This window comes from Monodelphis domestica, chromosome 8 (genome assembly GCF_027887165.1).
Source record: "Monodelphis domestica isolate mMonDom1 chromosome 8, mMonDom1.pri, whole genome shotgun sequence".
In the NCBI taxonomy this organism is placed as follows: domain Eukaryota; kingdom Metazoa; phylum Chordata; class Mammalia; order Didelphimorphia; family Didelphidae; genus Monodelphis; species Monodelphis domestica.
Window position 1 is genome coordinate 248,397,158 of NC_077234.1, and position 19,598 is coordinate 248,416,755.

At 34.9% G+C, this 19,598-nt stretch overlaps 1 protein-coding gene across 1 annotated transcript in view; it reads right to left on the reverse strand.

Annotated features, from left to right (window-relative positions):
• EPHA3 (EPH receptor A3) overlaps positions 1-19,598 on the reverse strand; it is a 397,715-nt gene that overhangs the window by 275,143 nt on the left and 102,974 nt on the right. The window contains exon 3 of the mRNA XM_007500776.3: positions 9-669. Within this exon, the coding sequence (XP_007500838.1) occupies positions 9-669 (661 nt within the window). The remainder of the gene's footprint in view (positions 1-8; positions 670-19,598) is intronic.

Here is a 19,598-nt window from a genome sequence, read left to right on the forward strand (position 1 = left end):
AATGTTACCTTGGCAAACATAGCCCCTCTCTTCATGGCCAGCATTGCATAAACATTTGCCAATGGGCACCAGCCATTCCCCTTCTGTGCTGCAGTACATTCTGGGTGGTTCCTCTTCCTTAGAATTATTAACACAAGAACCTCGGACTTCCACCAGGGACTGGGAGTCCATCGGTACTGTATCTGGAAACATTGCCAGGTTCTTCACTGTAAAAGGGCACTTTTTAAAGTACACCCTCACAGATACTAAGGCAACACAGGCACCGACATCTTGAAAAGCCAAATAAAAGCCTTTCCTGCTCACGGGGCCGACTTCTCGAACCTCAGTGTTGAGCTTGAGAATACGATCGCCCAGGTCCATCTGTGTGAAACTTTCATCAGCTGCGATCGTGTCAATCTTGGTAAACTGATGTTCTCGGAATTTGACCCCATGGTCATCATCTGACTCCATGTAGTAGAGGTTGAAAGTCTCCTTGCAAGTACCCAAAACCAATGGGATACTATTGCAGTCCCTGAGGGTAAACTTGAGTTCCACATAGATCTTCTGAGCTGAGTTTCTTGGGACCCAGTTTGTTCTCAGCCAATTATTCTGACTATGATCCATAACATTGCACACCTGGTAGGTCCTGATAGGGGTGTAATGTTCATCAACCCCACTGATCTCTTCCCACTAGTTTAAAAAAACAAACAACAAAAGATTAACATTAATAGAGTGATTACATAGGAAATGAGATGTCAATATCTAAGCCATTTCATGGAAATTATAAACACACAAAGAAAAAAATATTTCTGATGGTGGCATCACTTTTTAACAGGTCTCCTTTTATTTCGTCTCTTCTTTATTTCTTTTCTTAGAATAGATTCTGAATGCTATTCGTCTGGATTTTGGCCATAGATTCTTAAAAAAAAAAAACCCTTACCTTTCTTCTTAGAATAAAAGTATTGATTCCAAGGCAGAATTGTGGTAAGGACTAGGCAATTGGGATTAAGTGATTTGCTCAGCGTCACAAAGCTAGGAAGTGTCTGAGGTCAGATTTCCATAGATCTTTCAGATTCTATTCTCTTCTTCTTTTTCTAACTTACCACATATATCAGCGCCACCTTTATCTTTCTACACACATACACACACACATAGATTTAATCATGTTACTCCTCAGCTCAAAATTCAATAGCTCCTTATTATCTACCAAGTAGGAATAAATTGCCTTGATTTCCAACCTTTTACAATCTAGCTCAAGCAGAGCTTTCTAGGTTTTGCCTCTATAAACTTCCCTTCATGCATAAAATGGACTGGTGTCTATCTACCTCTTAATTTGTGCTGAAGTTCCTGCCACCATATCTTTGTTCACATCATTTCCTGTGGCTTTAATCCTCCCTTTCTCTATTCATCAGTTGGCTTCCCTGATTTCTCTTGTTGGTACCTTTTTACATCAGACTTCACAAAATACTTTGATGTGTACTTCTATAATGGAATTACCATGTATTATTGTGTATTGTACTTACCCAGATATTTATGATGCCCTCAAGGCAAGAACTGACCTAAAATGTCTCTCTATCCTAGTACCAACCACACAGTCCATGGTAGAATGATCTTGTGAGATAACTGAAAGTGTGGAGGGCTTTTTCTCAAGAAAGGTCTGGGATCAATTACTGGTTCTCACAACTATTTGCTGTGTAAGCAGGGGCAAGTTACATCACCTCTCTGGGACTCCGCAGCAACTGCCTGGCACAGTAGGGACAGTCAAAGGAGATCATGGAGCACATCTTAAAGTGCTATGTAAACGTCATGTTACTATAAGTACCATTTCTTTCTTGATGCCAGTTTCTTGAATCGATCTGTATTATTTAGCATTAAAAAATCAACCATTGTTTGCCACAGAGGTTGAAGGAAGAAACTGGGTTTCTTTCAGTTCTAAAAAAGGAGTCTTTAAAAATTAGTTCTTGGCCTATACAATGCCTATCTTCTGCTATCTATGAATAAAATCTAGATAATACATTGTAGTCCCTTGGTGGAGTGAACTCTAACTGCTTATGCTTCCTGGCACCGATTATCCTCTAGATCACCAAGATTCAATTGTTTGGATTCATAGCTCAAAATCCATCCCAAAGTAAATAAATAACAGTCCAAGGTCTTTGCTAAAGGAGTAAAAATTATTTTATCCAAAACTTGATCTTACTTAGGAACAGGAGACAAAACTGCCAATAATCTATCAATCTGTAGATCTTTTCCCAAGCAAAACAAGGCTTGGGGTGCAATCTGGTGTATTGCCAAAGAGCTTCAAATCATCATCATAACAACTCATGTCTCACCATCTATGCAATTAATTTTCTACAGTCAGAAGCTGAAAGATTGTGTATTATTGGATTCAGTCCTATCAAGTGATGCTCAATGACCCAAAGCAAACTCTGGAATTATCCACGAGAAACAAAAGAGAGACAACATAAGGGAACTGTCTCTGATCTCACTCAACTTCATAATCACCTTCCAAACAGTGTTTAATAAATAGGAAAGAATACAGGTAGAGCCATACAAAATTGTGCAGCCATTTATTTGTCTTGGGTGCAGTGGGTTAGGGAAGGCTGTCAGCTACTTTTAATAAAGGCTTTGTTTTGCAAAGTCTATCTCACCCTCAACCCAGTGGGGAATCCATAAAAATAACAAGATTCTGTCTGCAACTGAGGCTGAGTTGGAGGGAATACTTTATCTTACTATGACACATGATGAGTCAAATCCTGATTTAAATTTTTCATCTCATTTCACCCTACCACAATCCACGTTCCACATATTTCTTTCATTATTCATATTTTAAAATGTAGCACCTCAGGACTTACTTAGAATTAGAAAAGTCCTAAAATACTGCAATAGCCTCTTGATCATTCTCTAATTGGTCTCTAATCTTTAAATGTATTCTACAAATCATGCTGTACATGCACCTCTCATGCTAAAAACATTTTGGTGCTTCCTCGTTTATCGATAGCTTAAAGTTCAAATGACATTCCCTGGCAGTCAAAGCTACCAAGGATAATCTCTATGGCTCTTTCCATCTATATTTTTACTTTTTCTTAAAGTAAGTTCTCTATGAAGCCTTCGGTTTCAGTCAAACGAACATGGTCTACTCATCGTCTTGATCCTACTTAAAATAGTCTCTAGCACATATCGACAACTTACTCATCTTGTAAGGACAAGTTTTCAAGCCATCCCCAGAGCTATCTATTCCCCCTCTAAACTGATACAACAGTTGATATAGACATTTATTTGCTTAATATAGCTATCATGGTTTATCACTACCAAACCTTTGCTACAACCACTGGCTTTGTCCTGGTATGTACATTTTCAAGATCTCCCCAACTAGACTGCAACATTCTGAAGGACCAAAGGCTCATTAGATGTAGCCTCTTTGGTCATTACCCAGCACAGCACTTTATTTTTAATTCCATTTCAGAGAAATGTATTTTAAGCTACTACTCTGCCACTTGGCTTGTTCATACAAGATTAAAAAGTCGTCCTCCTTTAACATGCCTCAAATTGAAGGACATGATGGGATACGACATGTATGAAAATACATGCAATAAAATGGAGAAGATGCAAAGCAGACATTTCTTGAGACAATGTAATATTTTTTTCTTATTTTTTTCCCTCAGAATGTACTTGTGAGGAAAATCTAAAGAAGAGGAAACATTTACATGCATCATGTTGCTACTGGGGGTTTGGTATGTCCAAAATTCTCTTTCAAATCTAAGACTGGCAACATCTCATGATGAATAAAGCTGATACGGATTCCTTGACTCTTTCTGGGATTTACTTTAAAGCAACAGAAACATCTCCGTTTTATACACAGCAACAAACATTCCATTCTGTGCAAACTATCACATGGGAAGCTGTTGTCAGTGTGGCAAAGAAGAGTAGGGAATGGATAATTTGTGGATTTTTGCTAACATCACATATAAAATCAGAAGAACTGTATAATTATCAAAAAGGACAGAAAGAATGGCTTAGTTTTAAGAAACCCAAATTTTAATGACTACTGTAGTGTCTTTGCAATCATTGTTTCTATACTTGCACAAAATGAAGTGCAATGTTAATAAAAGCTCAAGAGAAGAGGACTCTCTGCTAAAAAAAAAAACCTTGAGATCATGACACTTATATCCACAAAATGTGACTTTATCTTAAAATTATATGTAAACATTACACATCCGGTTTCTGCTATACATGCACATTAGAATTAAGAATCATCTAGAATTATTGGCTACTATAAGCAGCATTGGGCTATCTGCTAAAAAAAGAAAAGAAATGCTCAATGGTGAGCTTCAAGGATTTGATGTAAAATATGATTTTAATCATGGTGATCTCATTGTCGTTTAATATTTTTCTGCTCAATTCTAATTTGGCAAGCTAACACAAGCACTTGGATGTAGAGATAGAAATTGCAAGATAATGCAAACAGCACTGGTATGTTCTTCACATAAAAGGTTGCAGAGAGCAATTATCACCTCATTAATTTGTAATGAAGACCAAATTGCTTATAAGTGATGGTAGACTGTCATTTCAGACCTCTTGCAAAAACAGCAGATCCTTTAACATTGTCATTGCAGTAAGGACAAGAATAAAACACTGGAATTATCATTTGCTTAAGAATTAAAAGAATTAAAAAAATTAAAATACACTAACTGAGACTATTATTTTCATGCTTGCTTCTGTCCTATCAACAAATGACCATGCTGATCTCTAGTTTCCTATTTTAGAAGCATTTGTGTCATATTTATAATCCATTGGTAATTGATCACAATCATGGAGGTCTTTTCCAGATCAAAAGTCAGCTCTGAATAAAAGAGCTCATACACAAAACTACATGGTGTCTGTCTTCATTTTTTCAAGCTGGAAAGCATTGCTTTCCTTATCTTCAAGAAATGACTGCAGAAAAATGTAAGCAGTTATATTTTCATTTAAAAAAGGGAGATAAAGACTCACAGACCACTTAAAGATTTTTCTTTCTCACACACACACACACACACACACACACACACACACACACACACACACACACAAGTTTGTCCAGGGTCAAGATTTCTGAGCCCTGGCCTCCAGATTTCTAGATTTGGTGCTCTATTAGACCTCAGTGACACATAGTTGTTTTTCCTGCTGTCCTATAGATAGGCAGAACAACAAGAAGTCTTCCAGTCAATCCCCCTTCTCCCTAGAGAAGCCATTCTGAAATCGATCCATAGAAAAAGGAATTATGACCTTTACAGGGAACTGGCTCTTCAGGCAGGATAGCTTAAGAGACCTAGGGGAACTCTCCATTTCTACTTTTCCCAACAGCAGCACACTTTGTTGTCACCAAGCCAGTCACGGAAACATATATTTTTAATAATTAATTGGTACTTAACATAATAGCCATCATTTTGATAAACCCCAAATTATAGTAATTACAGATTTATACTCAATATTTAATTATCACTGGGATAATACTTTTGGCTAGTTGCTGCTGTCATTAGGATAGTTAAAGACAGAATACTGAAAAACATTGAAAGTTTCTTTAAACATTTAAAAACAGTTAGAGTACATTAGTGTGGTTGACATTTAACAAAGCCAGAGAAAAAATGCATATTTTTCCCTCCACAATTTCGCTTTTGGGAATATACCATGAACAGACACATATATTCCATTATTCTTAGATAAACATAGCACACTGAGAAAGGTCTGACATCATTTAGATGGATCATAGTATCAGATTTAGAATTAGAAGAGACCTTGGAAGTCAACTTCCTCATTTTACAGTTGAGGAAAACAAGGCTCAGCAACTTAAATGACTTTACCAAAGTGATGTAGATAATATAAGTCAGAGCCAGGATTTTAATCTATCTCTTGCCATTTGAAATCCAGTTCGCAAACCATTGCCCCATGAAGAAGAAAAGGGTAATAAATATATCATGAGAACTCAGGCATTGTCTTGCCCCTGCTACCAGCTCATTGTGTGACACTCAGAAAGTCTATTTACCTCCTCTGAAGCTTGATTTCCTCTATTGTAAAATGAAGATGAAATTATCTCATCAGTCCCTTCTAACTCTAAAGTTATGATTCTCACCCTCTGGTGATATTATTTCTGCATCTACTTTGGATACAGGCAAGAAGACCTGTACTTCTTAAAAAACCAAACAAACAAATGAGCAAAAATTAGTAATCAACTGTCAAGCACTTTTATTTAAATTAAATATCACCCGGGGTCTATCTTAAGTTGTCCTTCCTTCATGCAACTTCTAGCATAAACTTCTCTCTTATCTCTGGGCAGTTCTCCTCAAGTCCCTTTCTCTCACATCTCTAAGGAAAATAACTTTTGCAGCTCTTTCTCTTTGCTTTACAGTTATTTCTGGCCCAAAGAATTATTTTTTCCTGGATCTTTATGAGTGATTCATTTTCCATACCTGTAAAATGAGGGGATTGGATTATAGGGGCTCTGTGGTCTTATGACTGATTGATAGTAGTTGTATAAAAACTCTGTTGACCACAATGTTCTCTGGTATCTGGAACTTATAAATAAAGAGGTAGACAGAATCAGAGAGACAGAGACAGATAGAGGGGGTAAAGGTGAGAGAGAGAGATTCAGAGAGAGAGAGAAAGACAGAGAGACAGAGAAAGAGAGAGAGAGAGAGAGAGAGAGAGAGAAGAGAGAGAGAGAGAGAGAGAGAGAGAGAGAGAGAGAGAGAGAGAGAGAGAGACAGTGAGTATGTGTTTTAGGTCCTTTATATAGTAATATTAATAAGAAAGAAGTTTATTATAAAATTGAAAAAATGATGGAAAGATGCAAGGAAGGAAGGAGGTTCCATTAGGAAAAACAACAAGGATTCATGGCAATCTATCTCTGAAAAACTAAATATGAGCTTCTAGGACAAGTTGAGCTGTTAGGCAATAGGAAAGGGCAGAGATATTAATAAGAAAAATTAGTTGGCTATATTAATGAACACCTCTAATTTTTTAGAGGGACTAATAATTATGCAATGGTATGGATACAATGGGAAGTAGAAAGTAGAAAGAATATAGCTAGAAGACCTAGGATCTAGACTAAATCTCCACTAACAAGCTATATGTTCTTGAAAAGGTTACCTGACCTTTCCACCTCAATTTCCTCATCTATAAATTTGGATAATAACAACATATCTACAACCTCATAAAAGTTATAAGGTGTTATTATTATTATTGTTGTTGTTATTATTAATTATTATTATTATTAATGGCCTGTTCTACTTTGCAACCACATAAAATATATGCCTAATAAAATAGCTAGAGCAAATGATTCAGTCTTAATGGTATTTACTTTTAATTTATTCAAAGAGTTAACATAAACGTCATTTGCCCACATTCATAATTAATTATTCTAGTCAGTGAAACATTTGATTGTACACAATTCAAACACTTATCATGTATAAAAACTCAAATTTGTGCTGAAATATCCCAGACATTTTGGGAAGAGTAAAAAGAAAATCCACACAAGTGTATGTTTTACAGTTAATCTCAGATGCCAAATTTTATAAGTAAAAAGTTGATAAGAAAAATGTGTTTTATGCAACATGAGGTCTCAATCTTAAATAATTAAGTGGGGGTTTATGTTTGATAGCACCTACTAGTGACAGGTAATATCATAGCCCAACTCACTTATCAAATGCATACATAACTATGTGAACAAAAGAGTGAGATAACTTTCTGGAACTATGCTTGCTTAGGAAGGGAATTAGTAGGAAGTAGGAATGCTAAGAATTCTGGGAAAAGTTGAGTCTATGAATAATTGTCAATGGAAGGGAAATCCTGGAATCTGGAAGGCAGTATAGAATTTTTGAAGGCAAAACTACTAAATGGAGATTATCTGCCATTAAACATAATACATTGATGTTATACCAAAATGTCAAACATTCCAATGAATAGCTGCTATCCAAACTCCTTCATCACAAATATTTAATTCAGTCCCTTGGTGGACTTTTTTTCTATGACAATTTATTTCTAATTTGATAATGGAAGTCCATTTGCCTTGTGGAAATTGAGAGCCTATGTGTTTAGAATGCCTTTTACCATCTTAAAAGAATAGCTTCTTTGTAATTAAGCATCATTAGAAAAATCATACACATAACAATTATTCGCCTATATGGAAAACCAATTCAACAAAGAGTAGATCAACATTGTTGTCAGTTTATCTGACACATCTCCAATGTTAACATTGTTGAACTATGAGCTTTCTCACAGTGTCTGGCACAAAGTAGATATTTAATGAATACTTGTTAAATTGATTGAATTCAGCCCTGGAAGAAATCAGATAGATAATCTGATCTGATCCTTTCAAATAACAGATGATATGTTTTATCCATATATAAAATCTCCATAATATCTCACAATAAAGAATATAACCATGTGACATTCATTAAAGAACTACTTTTCTAAATCCAGATGTAAAAATAATATTAATATGAAATGATCAATCTTTCTTATAAATTAGATAACAAATGATGAGACTATCATAACTCAACTTCTGAAAAAATGTTCACTAAGAAAGTGTACGGTTCAAATTGATTCCCCTCCACCCAAAGCGTAAGTGCAGAAAAAAAACAAGCGAAGGAAAATCTTACAAGTACATTTTAACTTGTTTAGAATGAAAACTGTGCTAAGATGGGCACTTGCAAGACTATTACAAATGACAAATGACTCAGAAATTAATGCAATAGCAGTGACAGTGTTTCATTTCATATCAGTTGTGAGATTCCTGTAATTTCCTGCTATGATAATGAGTCACAGCCACAGTAATTCATCGCAATTTTCAAAATACCTGTGGTGAATTCATTGGCAGAAATGAAATTAACTTGTGTCACTACAATACATATGCTAAGTTTTACTGCTCTCATGTAAAATAAAGAGCTGAAGAACAAGCTTTTATTCTCTGTCTTCCCTTGGACAAAGTAGCAGGAATCCTCGAGATTTTCACTGTAAAAGTGAGCCCCGTTTGAATAACTTCATTGGCATGACAGCCAAACATTAGACTGTCCTTAGAGTCTACATGACTTTTCTGCTGCCATCCTCCAAAGCATATACAATTAATATTACACAGAAGAAATGTTAACTCTTTAATTGCTATTTTATATTTGATCAGAGCTCAAAACAAATGGTCATGGACGTATAGTGGTAAACAATAATGTTCATTTTCTTTTCTTCTATTGACCAGTTGCTCAAAAAATAAAGGATAGTATGAAAAGAAAATGCTGAAAAATAGCCCATATTCTTGAATATCAGAAGAGTACTTTGTAAATATCTATCCCATTTGCTTTTCCAGTCAATTCCATGTTGTAGGTAATACAAGTGTTATTCTCCCTCATTTTTTAGAAAAAGAACTAAAGATCTGAGTTGTTAAAATGATTTTCCCAAGGTCATACCTTCTAAAAGGTCAAGCCAGGATTCACACCAGATATTATAGTTGTTGAGTCATATTGCAGTGGAGTCCAACTCTAGGACCCTGCTGCGGATTCTCTTGGCAAAGATTCTAGAATGGTTTGCCATTTCCTTCTCCAGATCAAGCAACAGGAAAACAACCTGAACTGGCTCGCCAGTGATACAGCAGCTAGTTAGTGTCTGAGGACCTATTTGAACTCATGAAGATGATTTTTCTGACTCCAGGCCCAGTACTCTATCCAATTTGTTTTGGGTATTATAGGCTCTACATCTAATGATCCTTCCATGAAGCCATGCTATGTCCTAAGGTAATGACTACTGAGCTCATTGGTTAAGCTGATCATCACCACATTGGCCTTTCGTGGATTAAGACAGAGTATTCACCCACTGTGATGAAGGAGTTCAATCACAGTCATTACTGACCAAGGGTCATCTTTGCATGATGACATGCTCTAGGTGCTCTTGTTTGCAGACTACATTGTATTGATTGTACCAGGAACCAGAACATTGCAGAAACTCTATTACAAGATCCATTATCACTTAAAGAAGCTTGGCTTGATCATACATAGGAAAGGTAAAGTGGATGAGAAAAAAAAACTATCAATAGATTTAAAAATACTTTTGAAGGGTACGCCTATGTAGCTTATCAGGTAGTAGAGTCAAAGAGTTTAACAGAGTTCCACAATCCCCAGGATTTAACAGGAAGAGGAGAGTGGAATTTATTGCCTTTTGGAAACTGCAAAACTCCTTTACTGATCTCAGGCTTCCTATGAAACCAATGGCCCATCTTTTTTAAGAAGAACTTTCTGGTCCTGTTGCTGTGTGGCATTGAGAGTAAGCATACAACTATCTTTGAATCAATAAAAAATGAATAACATGTAGAGTAATAAAGTGATACTTGGACATAAGACCAGATTACAACATATAACTAATGAAGAACTCCATGGGAAATAGGAGTAAAAATTACAAAGAAATTATATGATGACAAAAGCAAAAAACATCCAGAGTGCTCCACTGGTATGTTCATCAAGTCAGGAGAAATTGAAGAAAGCCTCTAGAAAATTGGGTCGACCACTGGGGAAGAGGGACAGAACTTGGACAAGAATCTCACAAGATGAATAGCAATGCATAGGTTTCTATCTGTAACATTACAAAATAAGTGCTTGAAACAGTGAAATGATAGGCTCCTTTTCAGTATGTCAATAAGATATAAAATAGTGTTTTGATAATAGCATACTCATGAATATTGTTCTCTCAGAAGTATAATAATTTTAAGAAATATGCATAATTATTCCTATTTGGCATACAGAAAAACTGAGGTATGGAAAAGTGAAATTCTTTTCCAAGTTTCCATCATGAAAACAGAATGGAAAAGGGAGTATATTCTGGTGAATGTTGGTTTTGTGCAGGTAAGATTTTTCTATAAGACCACAAGGAATTAGTCTAATAAATGTGGTTTATTCAACTGACTAAACTCGACAAAAGTAATTCATTTTGAAGAGATAGCTGAGTACTTGACTGTTTCATATTTTAACTGCGAGGAAATAGACTTTATTTCACAATAATTATCTCATTATGAGGAAAATATGGAATTTTGAATGTTGTTTGACATGTCTAGTTGCTGTAATTGTAAAATATAAATACTGACCTTAAGTAAATAAATGTTCCTTTCTTCCTCCCTTCTTTCCCTCCTCCTTCTCTTTATTTATCTCTGTATCTTTGACCCTTTGTCTGGCTTTGTCTCTTCCTTTCTCTCTGTCTGTCTCTCTCGCACATATATACAGGCATGTACACACACACACACACACACACACACACACACACTGACTGTATATATCTCACCCAGACTGGAAGTTCAGTGGCCACTCATGCCAACGCCAGTGTTGATCAACACAGAATCTTTGACTTGCTCTATTTCCAGTCTGGGCTAGTTCTCCCTTCCTTAGGCTATCTAGTAACTCCCTTCTCCCAGAGGCTCATCGTGTTGGTGCCAGAATCAGTGAATTCACCTAATAAGCTTTAGTCCTTCTAGCCATCAAAACTTCTGATCTCAATCTATCCATCAGTTTTAGCCTCCTCAATGGCCAAGAGAACAGATGAGCACGTGGTCCTTTTCTTTCTTCCTAGTAAAAATGTCACAGTTGGCCACATTAAGCACTCTCACATATCTACAGGCTCTTTCACACAAAGCAATCAGTTCAACTGATATTAATTATTCTTACTCTATTAGTTATTGGAATAATATTTTAAGTACTGAAATGTATAGTTGTTGCTTACACTCTAAATGACACATGAAAATGTTAAATATGTTTATAAAATTCACACTGTGTTAATGTTAACATTGTGCATCTGTATGTGTATCCATGAATCCATGTTACTTTTTCCTCTTTTTAAAACCTTCTCTTCTTAGAATCAACACTAAATACTGGTTCCAAGGCAGAAAAGTGGAAAGGGTTAGGTAGCTGGAGTTAAATTACTTCCATAGTCAAAGAGCTAGGGCACAGCTAGGTGTCTCAAGCTAGATTTGAATTCAGGACCTCCTGTCTCCAGGTCTGGCACTGTAGCCACTGAGCAAACTAGTGGCTCTGGTAGGATTTTTTCTTCTAAAAAAAGGGAGTTCGTATAGGTCAAAGAATATGAGAAGCTTACACAGGGAGAAGAGCTGGTAAACGGGCATATGGATCCAAATAAGCAAATACCAGCATCACATAGGAATAGAGGAATGAAAATAGAAGAGGTTGATTGGGCTCAATTATCACAAAACCTTTGCATATGATGATAGATAGGCATCTGTGTGTGTGTGTGTGTGAGTTTCCTAGATAGTGCCAAATATATTATAGTAGAAATAGTAGACATTATATTAGTGCTTGATAAGTGAATGAATAAAGGAATATGTTTTAATATTATGTTTAAATATTATATTTTTAATTAAAAAAACAAGTAAGAAGCACTATTGAATGACAGATTTATAAGCAAAGGAATAGCTTGTTAAATGATATACTTTGTACATATTTGTTTTCATGTTGTCTTCCCCATTAGATTGTGAACTCTGAAAGAAAGGAGTACCTTTGCTTTTCTTCATTCCTTAGCACTCAGTGTAGTGCCTGGTATAGAGCAGGCACTTAAATGCTTCTTGACTGACAATTTAAGTGCAGCACCCTTTCAATTATACTACATTGCATTCTCATTGACAATAATTTATTATTTGGTACTAAATGATCTTCACCTTCATCAATAATACCATTTTTCAAAGAGAGAGCTTCTTCCTAGAAGAGTAAAGTCAGGGAAGGTAGGAAACTGATTCATTTAGAGTGTCAGGATATTTCTCTCAAGAAAGTCCCTTTAATCTCAACATAAGAGCTGAAACAAAAGGTGAAGTTGAAACAAAGTTGAAAGAAAGGTAAAAATGTTTCCTTCTTTTAGATGCTATCAATGACAGTCATCCCCAAAATTCTATTCCCCATGAAAGACGTGTATTATTTTACCCTAAAATGGCAGCAAAGAATTTTAAATAAATAATTTGTATTTAGGCAAGTAGTGCTTAAGTCTATATTTAAAAATGCTTCAATCCTGATCCAGGAGGCAACTGGTTATGGTTAGGTGAAATGAACAAGCATTCGACTTGTTTATGTTCATGTTGTTGTCCATTAGGAAAGGTTTTGTAAGATGTATCATGTTCAATTTCACAACCCAAAGGGAGTGGCAGGAGAAGAAACCACCATCAGGTAAACATGATTAAACTGAGGCCATAAAATAGCATCCACATGTTCTATTTTAGAAATAAATGCAAAGCATAGGATTCTCATAACGGACATAGAACATTTTTTTAGGGGGAAATGCAAAAGTAAACATTTTTAGCTTGGAAAAAATGGGGTCGATACTGTCTCTAACAATCAGATCAGAAAAAGAAATGAAAAGGAAAAAGGAAGGAATGAAAGATGGCAAGAATGTAGGGGCACTTCTAAGAGTAATAGGTAACATTATTTTCCACAAGATTACATTTTGAGAATTGCATAGCATTGCAATGATTTTATACTCCTGTGCACACAAATAAATAATTTCTTGCCACTTCTCCCTAAAAAACATAACATCACCAAATTTCTTCCAATGAAACTATATGGATGAGTATCATGGAAAAATAGAATGTCTTTAAAATAAAAAGTAAAGAATAAGCAGAGATGTGGTAAAATACAGGGTAAATGTAAATTAGCTACAGCATTAGACTAAAAAAGACTTCGTTACAAGGAGTTACCTAAAAGATAGCCTCAAGGGAATTCATGTTTAGAAAGAAAGATATGAAGTAAGACAAAAGCTAGGATGTGACCAGCTCAGCTGCTACACTGGTACCCTTAATATATCAAGAGGCATAGAGAAAGGCTTCTAGTATTTTGGACAAAAGTATATGGAGGATTAATGGAATTTTATGGACAAGAATTGTAAAAGATAAGGTGCCACAATGAGTAAAGGTAATAATGGTGATGATAACAATAATAACTAATATTTGATGATATTCAATAATTTGATGACTTCTTTCATCAGTGAGACCTCAAATCCACTGGATCATTGAAATATGATTAGCATAAAAATATCAGAAAATATGAGAGGGAAAAAGTGCCTTTCCTGTCTTAATTTAAGTTCCAGCTTCTACCTTCTACATGAAGCCTTTCCTAATCTCCCTTAAAATAAGTGTCTTCTGTCTTTGGATTATTTCTAATTAATCTTATGTGTAATTTCTTTGTACAAAATTATTTGCACATCCTTTCTTATTTACACAAGTTCTCTGAGAGCAAAGGATGGTGCACTTTTGTGGTTTTGCTTTCCTTTCTTTTGTGTCCTCAGAGTATGTGAAAAAGAATGCTTAAGAACATGGTAGTCAAGTCATTGAGATACCTTATAGCAATGAGGAGAAATCAGTGTAAATCTGGGATGATATTTTTATTATAGAGATATTTTATTTTACCAATTATATGTAACAATAAATTCCTACCTAAATTTTCCAAAGTTATATGATCTAAATTTTCTCCCTCTCTTCCCTCTTCCCTGCCAGGACTGCCAAGCAATTTGATCTGGGCTATCCATGTATTATCATACAAAGCATATTTCCATATTGTTCATTTTTGCAAGAAAATAATCATTTAATACTGAAACCTCAAAATAAAAAGCCAAATAACCTAAAGTGAAAAATCATATGCTTTGATGTGTAGTCCAAACCTAACATTTTTCTCTGGAAGTGAATTAGCATTTTTTTGTAAGAAGTTGCTCAGAATTGTCCTGGATCATTGTATTACTGAGAGTAGCTAAGTCTATCACAGTTGATTTTTCCACAATATTGCTGCTACTGTGTACAATGCATATGTGTGTATATGTGTGTATTTCAATGACCTTCTGTGGACATAACTATTTCTAGGCTTCTCTCCTCTTACCTCTCCCCAAAACACACACACACACACACACACACACACACACACACACACACACGCACGCACAAACTTTTAACATGTAAGCAAAGTTCAGCAGAAAAAAAATAGTGGTCATGTCTACACTGTGCCTTTTATTCAGCACCTTTTTGTCACGATACAGATAACATACTTTATCTTGGGTACTTAGGAGTGTCACCACTATTTTGATCATAGTTTTTGTCTTTTAAAATTAAATTTAAATTCATTTGTTTAAGACTGGATCTACCAGTTTTGAAGGGGAAATACATGGGCACATTCCCACTCTGATTAGTATGGGAGTTTGAACCTGATCTCTTTCTAATTGGGATATTTTGGTAACTTCCTCTTCAAATTCCCTGCCCTCCATCTATCTCGGTCCTCAGATTCCCATGGCTCTTCACATTTTAAATACTTAACTTAATGCAAGCATCCAAATTGGCCTAACTCACTGCAGCTCAGAACTCCTAAACTTGAAAGTTCTGCCAAACTGCATCCATGGGAGCTGAGATTACAAATATGTGCTAGCATGCTCAACAAAAATCTTTAAATCTTCTGCCATTATTTTTTCTTTACCATGTTGTTATCTCTGTAGAAAGTGTTCTTGTTCTGCATTCATTCATAACACCCATGATTCTGTAAAAAATGTCTCCTTTGTTTCCTCATTTCTAGGTTTCTTTGGGTTCTTTTATTTATATTTTAAAGTTCTTACTCATCTCTTGTCTTTTAAGCAAAAATTTTGAGTCTTCTTTTCTTTTAAACTCCCATACTTAGCTTTTGAAAGTGTATTGTTCTTATAAGTCTATTTCTTTTGCCTTTTGTAATATAGTGTTGTATTCCAATTTCATTCCTGGTTTCTAGAAGTTCTTACATCTTATGTGGTCCGTATTGCAGTCTTCATTATTTGAATTGTTTCTTTCTGTAGCTTCCAGGTTTTTTCTTTAATGTGAGAGCTTTGGATTTTATATATGAGATTCCTAGAGTTTTCCCTTTCAGTTCCTTTAAGGAAATGATTCGTTTATGAATTCTTGAAATAGTGTCCAGGCTTTTTGTTTCAAAACAAGATTTTCAGAAATTCCAATGACTTTTAAATGAGCTTTCCTCAATTAGTTTTCCAGGTTATTTTAAAAAATATCAAATATATCATATTCTCTTACTTTTCAGTTTTTATTATTTCAATATTTAAGGGAATCATTGATTTTTGTGATTTCTGTGTAGGCAAAGGTAAACAAGAATTTAAGTGCTAGTTTTCAAAGATTCCCTTATCTGGGTAAATATTTCCACTTTCTCTTCTATGCTACTTAATTTCCAATTATTTCTTCTAGAGTTTTTCTTTCATTTTAAAATATCTTGCTTCATTTCTTTTAGGTATTCATATAGTCCTTGTGGGAAATTCATTTTTTTTTTCATCCACGACATGCTGTTGTTATGGTGCTACCTTTGCATTGTTAGTACTGGTTGGTGTTTCTTTCAACATACATTCTTAGTCTGAAATATTTTGGACAGGACCATCATTCTGATTCAACATGCATTTTTGATGGCATTGTTATCCCTGTTTGATCTCACACTGGGCCCTCTGGGTTCTTGTAGTAAATTCAGTTCTTTGGGATTGTTCCTTATGAATCTTTAAGGTTCCAAATGTTATAGGGTCCTCTCAGGCTCTCAGTGAATATGAAGAACTTCAGAGCCTCAGAACTTGTACAGTCCTGTTTTCAGTGCTGATGTGCTGTGTCATCAGGAGGTAAATATTTTGGGATCTGATTACTGCCCTATGTTGGTTGCTGACCAACATAGATCTATTTCAGGGAATCCCTCTACTATTACTGCCTCAGACATAGCCTTACTAGCTAACATTTTGCTTGGATAATCTCCTTTCCTATAGCTCCAAGGCTTACAGTTGACTCTTTGTTTGGTTCTAGGGTGGAAGACACTACTTATTGTCGGGTATCTTGGGATTTCTTCATGACTTTTAGGTGTTTAGTAAGGTAAGGTTCAGAATTTTGCTAGAGTTGATTTGTATATGTGTGTGGTGGGGAGCCATTGGAAGAGACATTAAAGCTACCTGTCTTTCAGGCTTCTTAGTAGTTCGCTATCCCTTAGGTTTGTGTGTTTAAACTTTTTGTGGATGCCTGATACCGCCTCTGCTAAATGACTAGCTTATCTACTTACAAAAAGTAATTGCTCATTAAATGTTTGCTAAATTGATTTTTTTTTTTTGCTGGAACCCAGTATGTAAGTGTGCCCTACTGGGGAGATTATGACGAATAATTTACAATGCCTGAAAGTCCTCTAGATACCCAGTTAGGATGCATTCAGCAGGGAATGATATAGCTACACTCACATACTGTGGGGTAGGTAAAGGAACCCTCCAGAACTATTAAAACATAGTAAACCAACTCATCAAGTTAGAATTAAATGAAGCTTAGGAATCACATGAACAAAAACTTATTGAGTGCTAGAATAACAGAGGTAACAAGACAATCCTTGATATCAAGAAAGTTAAAATGAGGAGAAAGTAGACAAACTAAATAACTATGCACATACAAGATACAGACCTAAGACTCAGTGTGATACTATATAATGTTTTCTAATCTTGTTTGCCTAATACAGTGCTAGAAAGATTTGGACAATTTCCTCATAATAACTTCTTCATTTTTGAAGTGGCGACTCATTAGGGTCACTTCTATGAGCTGTCCTTAGGTGGTGGTGCTGAGTAACACCCAGCAATTTATCTACCAAACAATCAGGCAGCATTTTGGAGGACAGTTGAGTCAATGAGAGGCATTGCAGGTACTATGGGTAGAAACCAAAGGAACCAAGATAAGACACTAAGAACCACTGTCTATTGGAGTTACCCCACTTTAACAAGGGCAACTGCTGATAGAAACAGGATCTAAGAGAGTCATTGTCTATGGAAACAAGTCACTATAGCCATTGCTGTAAGCTACTATATGAATGATCATCTTTCTTGCCAATAGAGGAAAAATAAGAAGCTAACATAATGTTTTAATAGTAATAATAATAGCAAGTTAAAAACTGTATTCTTTTGTCACAGCTGATGGTGGCTAGTCCCTTCTATTCAACTTAGCTGAGATCTTATATCCGTCTTATGGTCAATTAACTTAGATAAGTGACTTTAATGACAAGAGTCTTGTTTAATTTGATAGCATTCAGAGTAAGATTTGGACTTTTCATATACTTAATAAATCAGTAAAGATCCTTAACACTATTTGCCACTTATGGCTTGCTTTATAAACAAGAAATATTTGTGGTAGATCAATAATTACCCATGTTTTGGGGGATGATTTGATTGTTCTCAGTCTGTTCTGAATGCATTTTACTGTATCTTTACATTTTAAAGTTCAAGTCTTGCATCATAATAGAGTGAAATTCTTCAATAAATCAATAAAGTCATATCCTATGTGTAGAAAACAAAGTAAAAATAAAAGTAGTGATAGGATTTGTGCTACTCTCACTGGGTAAAATAATGGGTGTCCTAGAATTCATCTAATAAAATTCAGAAGAAAAGTTAAATAATGTTTCTGTGCTTACAATAAATAAAATGGATTTTAAGAATAATAATAATACAGAAAAGCATTGAAAATGACAAAAGACTTTTTGTCATATAATTTCACCAGAAGCTTACATAAATTTAGAGGTTAAAAAACTATATCCTTATGATAATACATGTATAACTCAGATCAAATTGTTTACTTTCTCTAAGAGGGGAGAAGAAAGGAAGGGAGAGAGACAATTTGGATCATTTAATTTATGAAAATATATGTTGAAAATTGTTATTATATGTAATTGGGAAAATAAAGTATCTTTGAATAAAGAAAAATCATAGCTTTGTAACACTGAAAACAAGTCAACAGACAGGTGCATTACTTATTTTTTACTTTAACAAGTTATTTAAAATGACACAGAATATCCTACAAAATTTTCAATTCATTATATGTTTTTCTCCTGTCATTTATACTATTGACTATATTGTGGAACTCCATATCTCCAGACTGAATTAAACTATAAAAAGCACCAGCTGGCTATATTAAAAATGGCATTTTTCCAGGTCTCAAATGTCTTATTTATATACAATGGAATTCTGCCAGATGGGTAATATTTAGGCCTAATATATGTAATTGGCAGCATTACATATGTACAACTAACAATTTTTTTCATGATAAAAATCCAAAGGGAAGTTTCATTTGTCATTTAACAAAACTGAATTTGTGACAGGAAAAAATATTTTTTCCTTTTGAATGAGTCAACATAACTGTTAAAAAACAACAAAGAACAGAAAAGAAAAATCCAAGCTCCAAAGAGCTGAGTTTGAATCCCATGCTGCTATCTGTGTGATCTTGGGAAATTGCTTCAACTCTATGGACCTCTCTTTCCCTAGCTATAAAGTGGGGAGGTTAGATTTTTATGTTCTTGATAGTCTTTTCAATCTCTAAATCCAATAGCTTCTAAATCAAATGTCAGTATCATGGGAATTGACAAAAAGATTTCATTTTGCTAATTATGTATATCTTAATATGAACTTTCATTTGAATCCCAATCCTGCCACAACTAGGTTATAACTTTATGTTCACTGTACTCATATACATAAAATGCCCCAAACATACTATATTTATACTTCAATGGATTTATAATGTTATCAATCAAGGTGACTGCAAATTTTTAAGCCTTTGCTTTATACAATTTTTGTTCATGCCTCCAACAAAAAAGCATCTACCT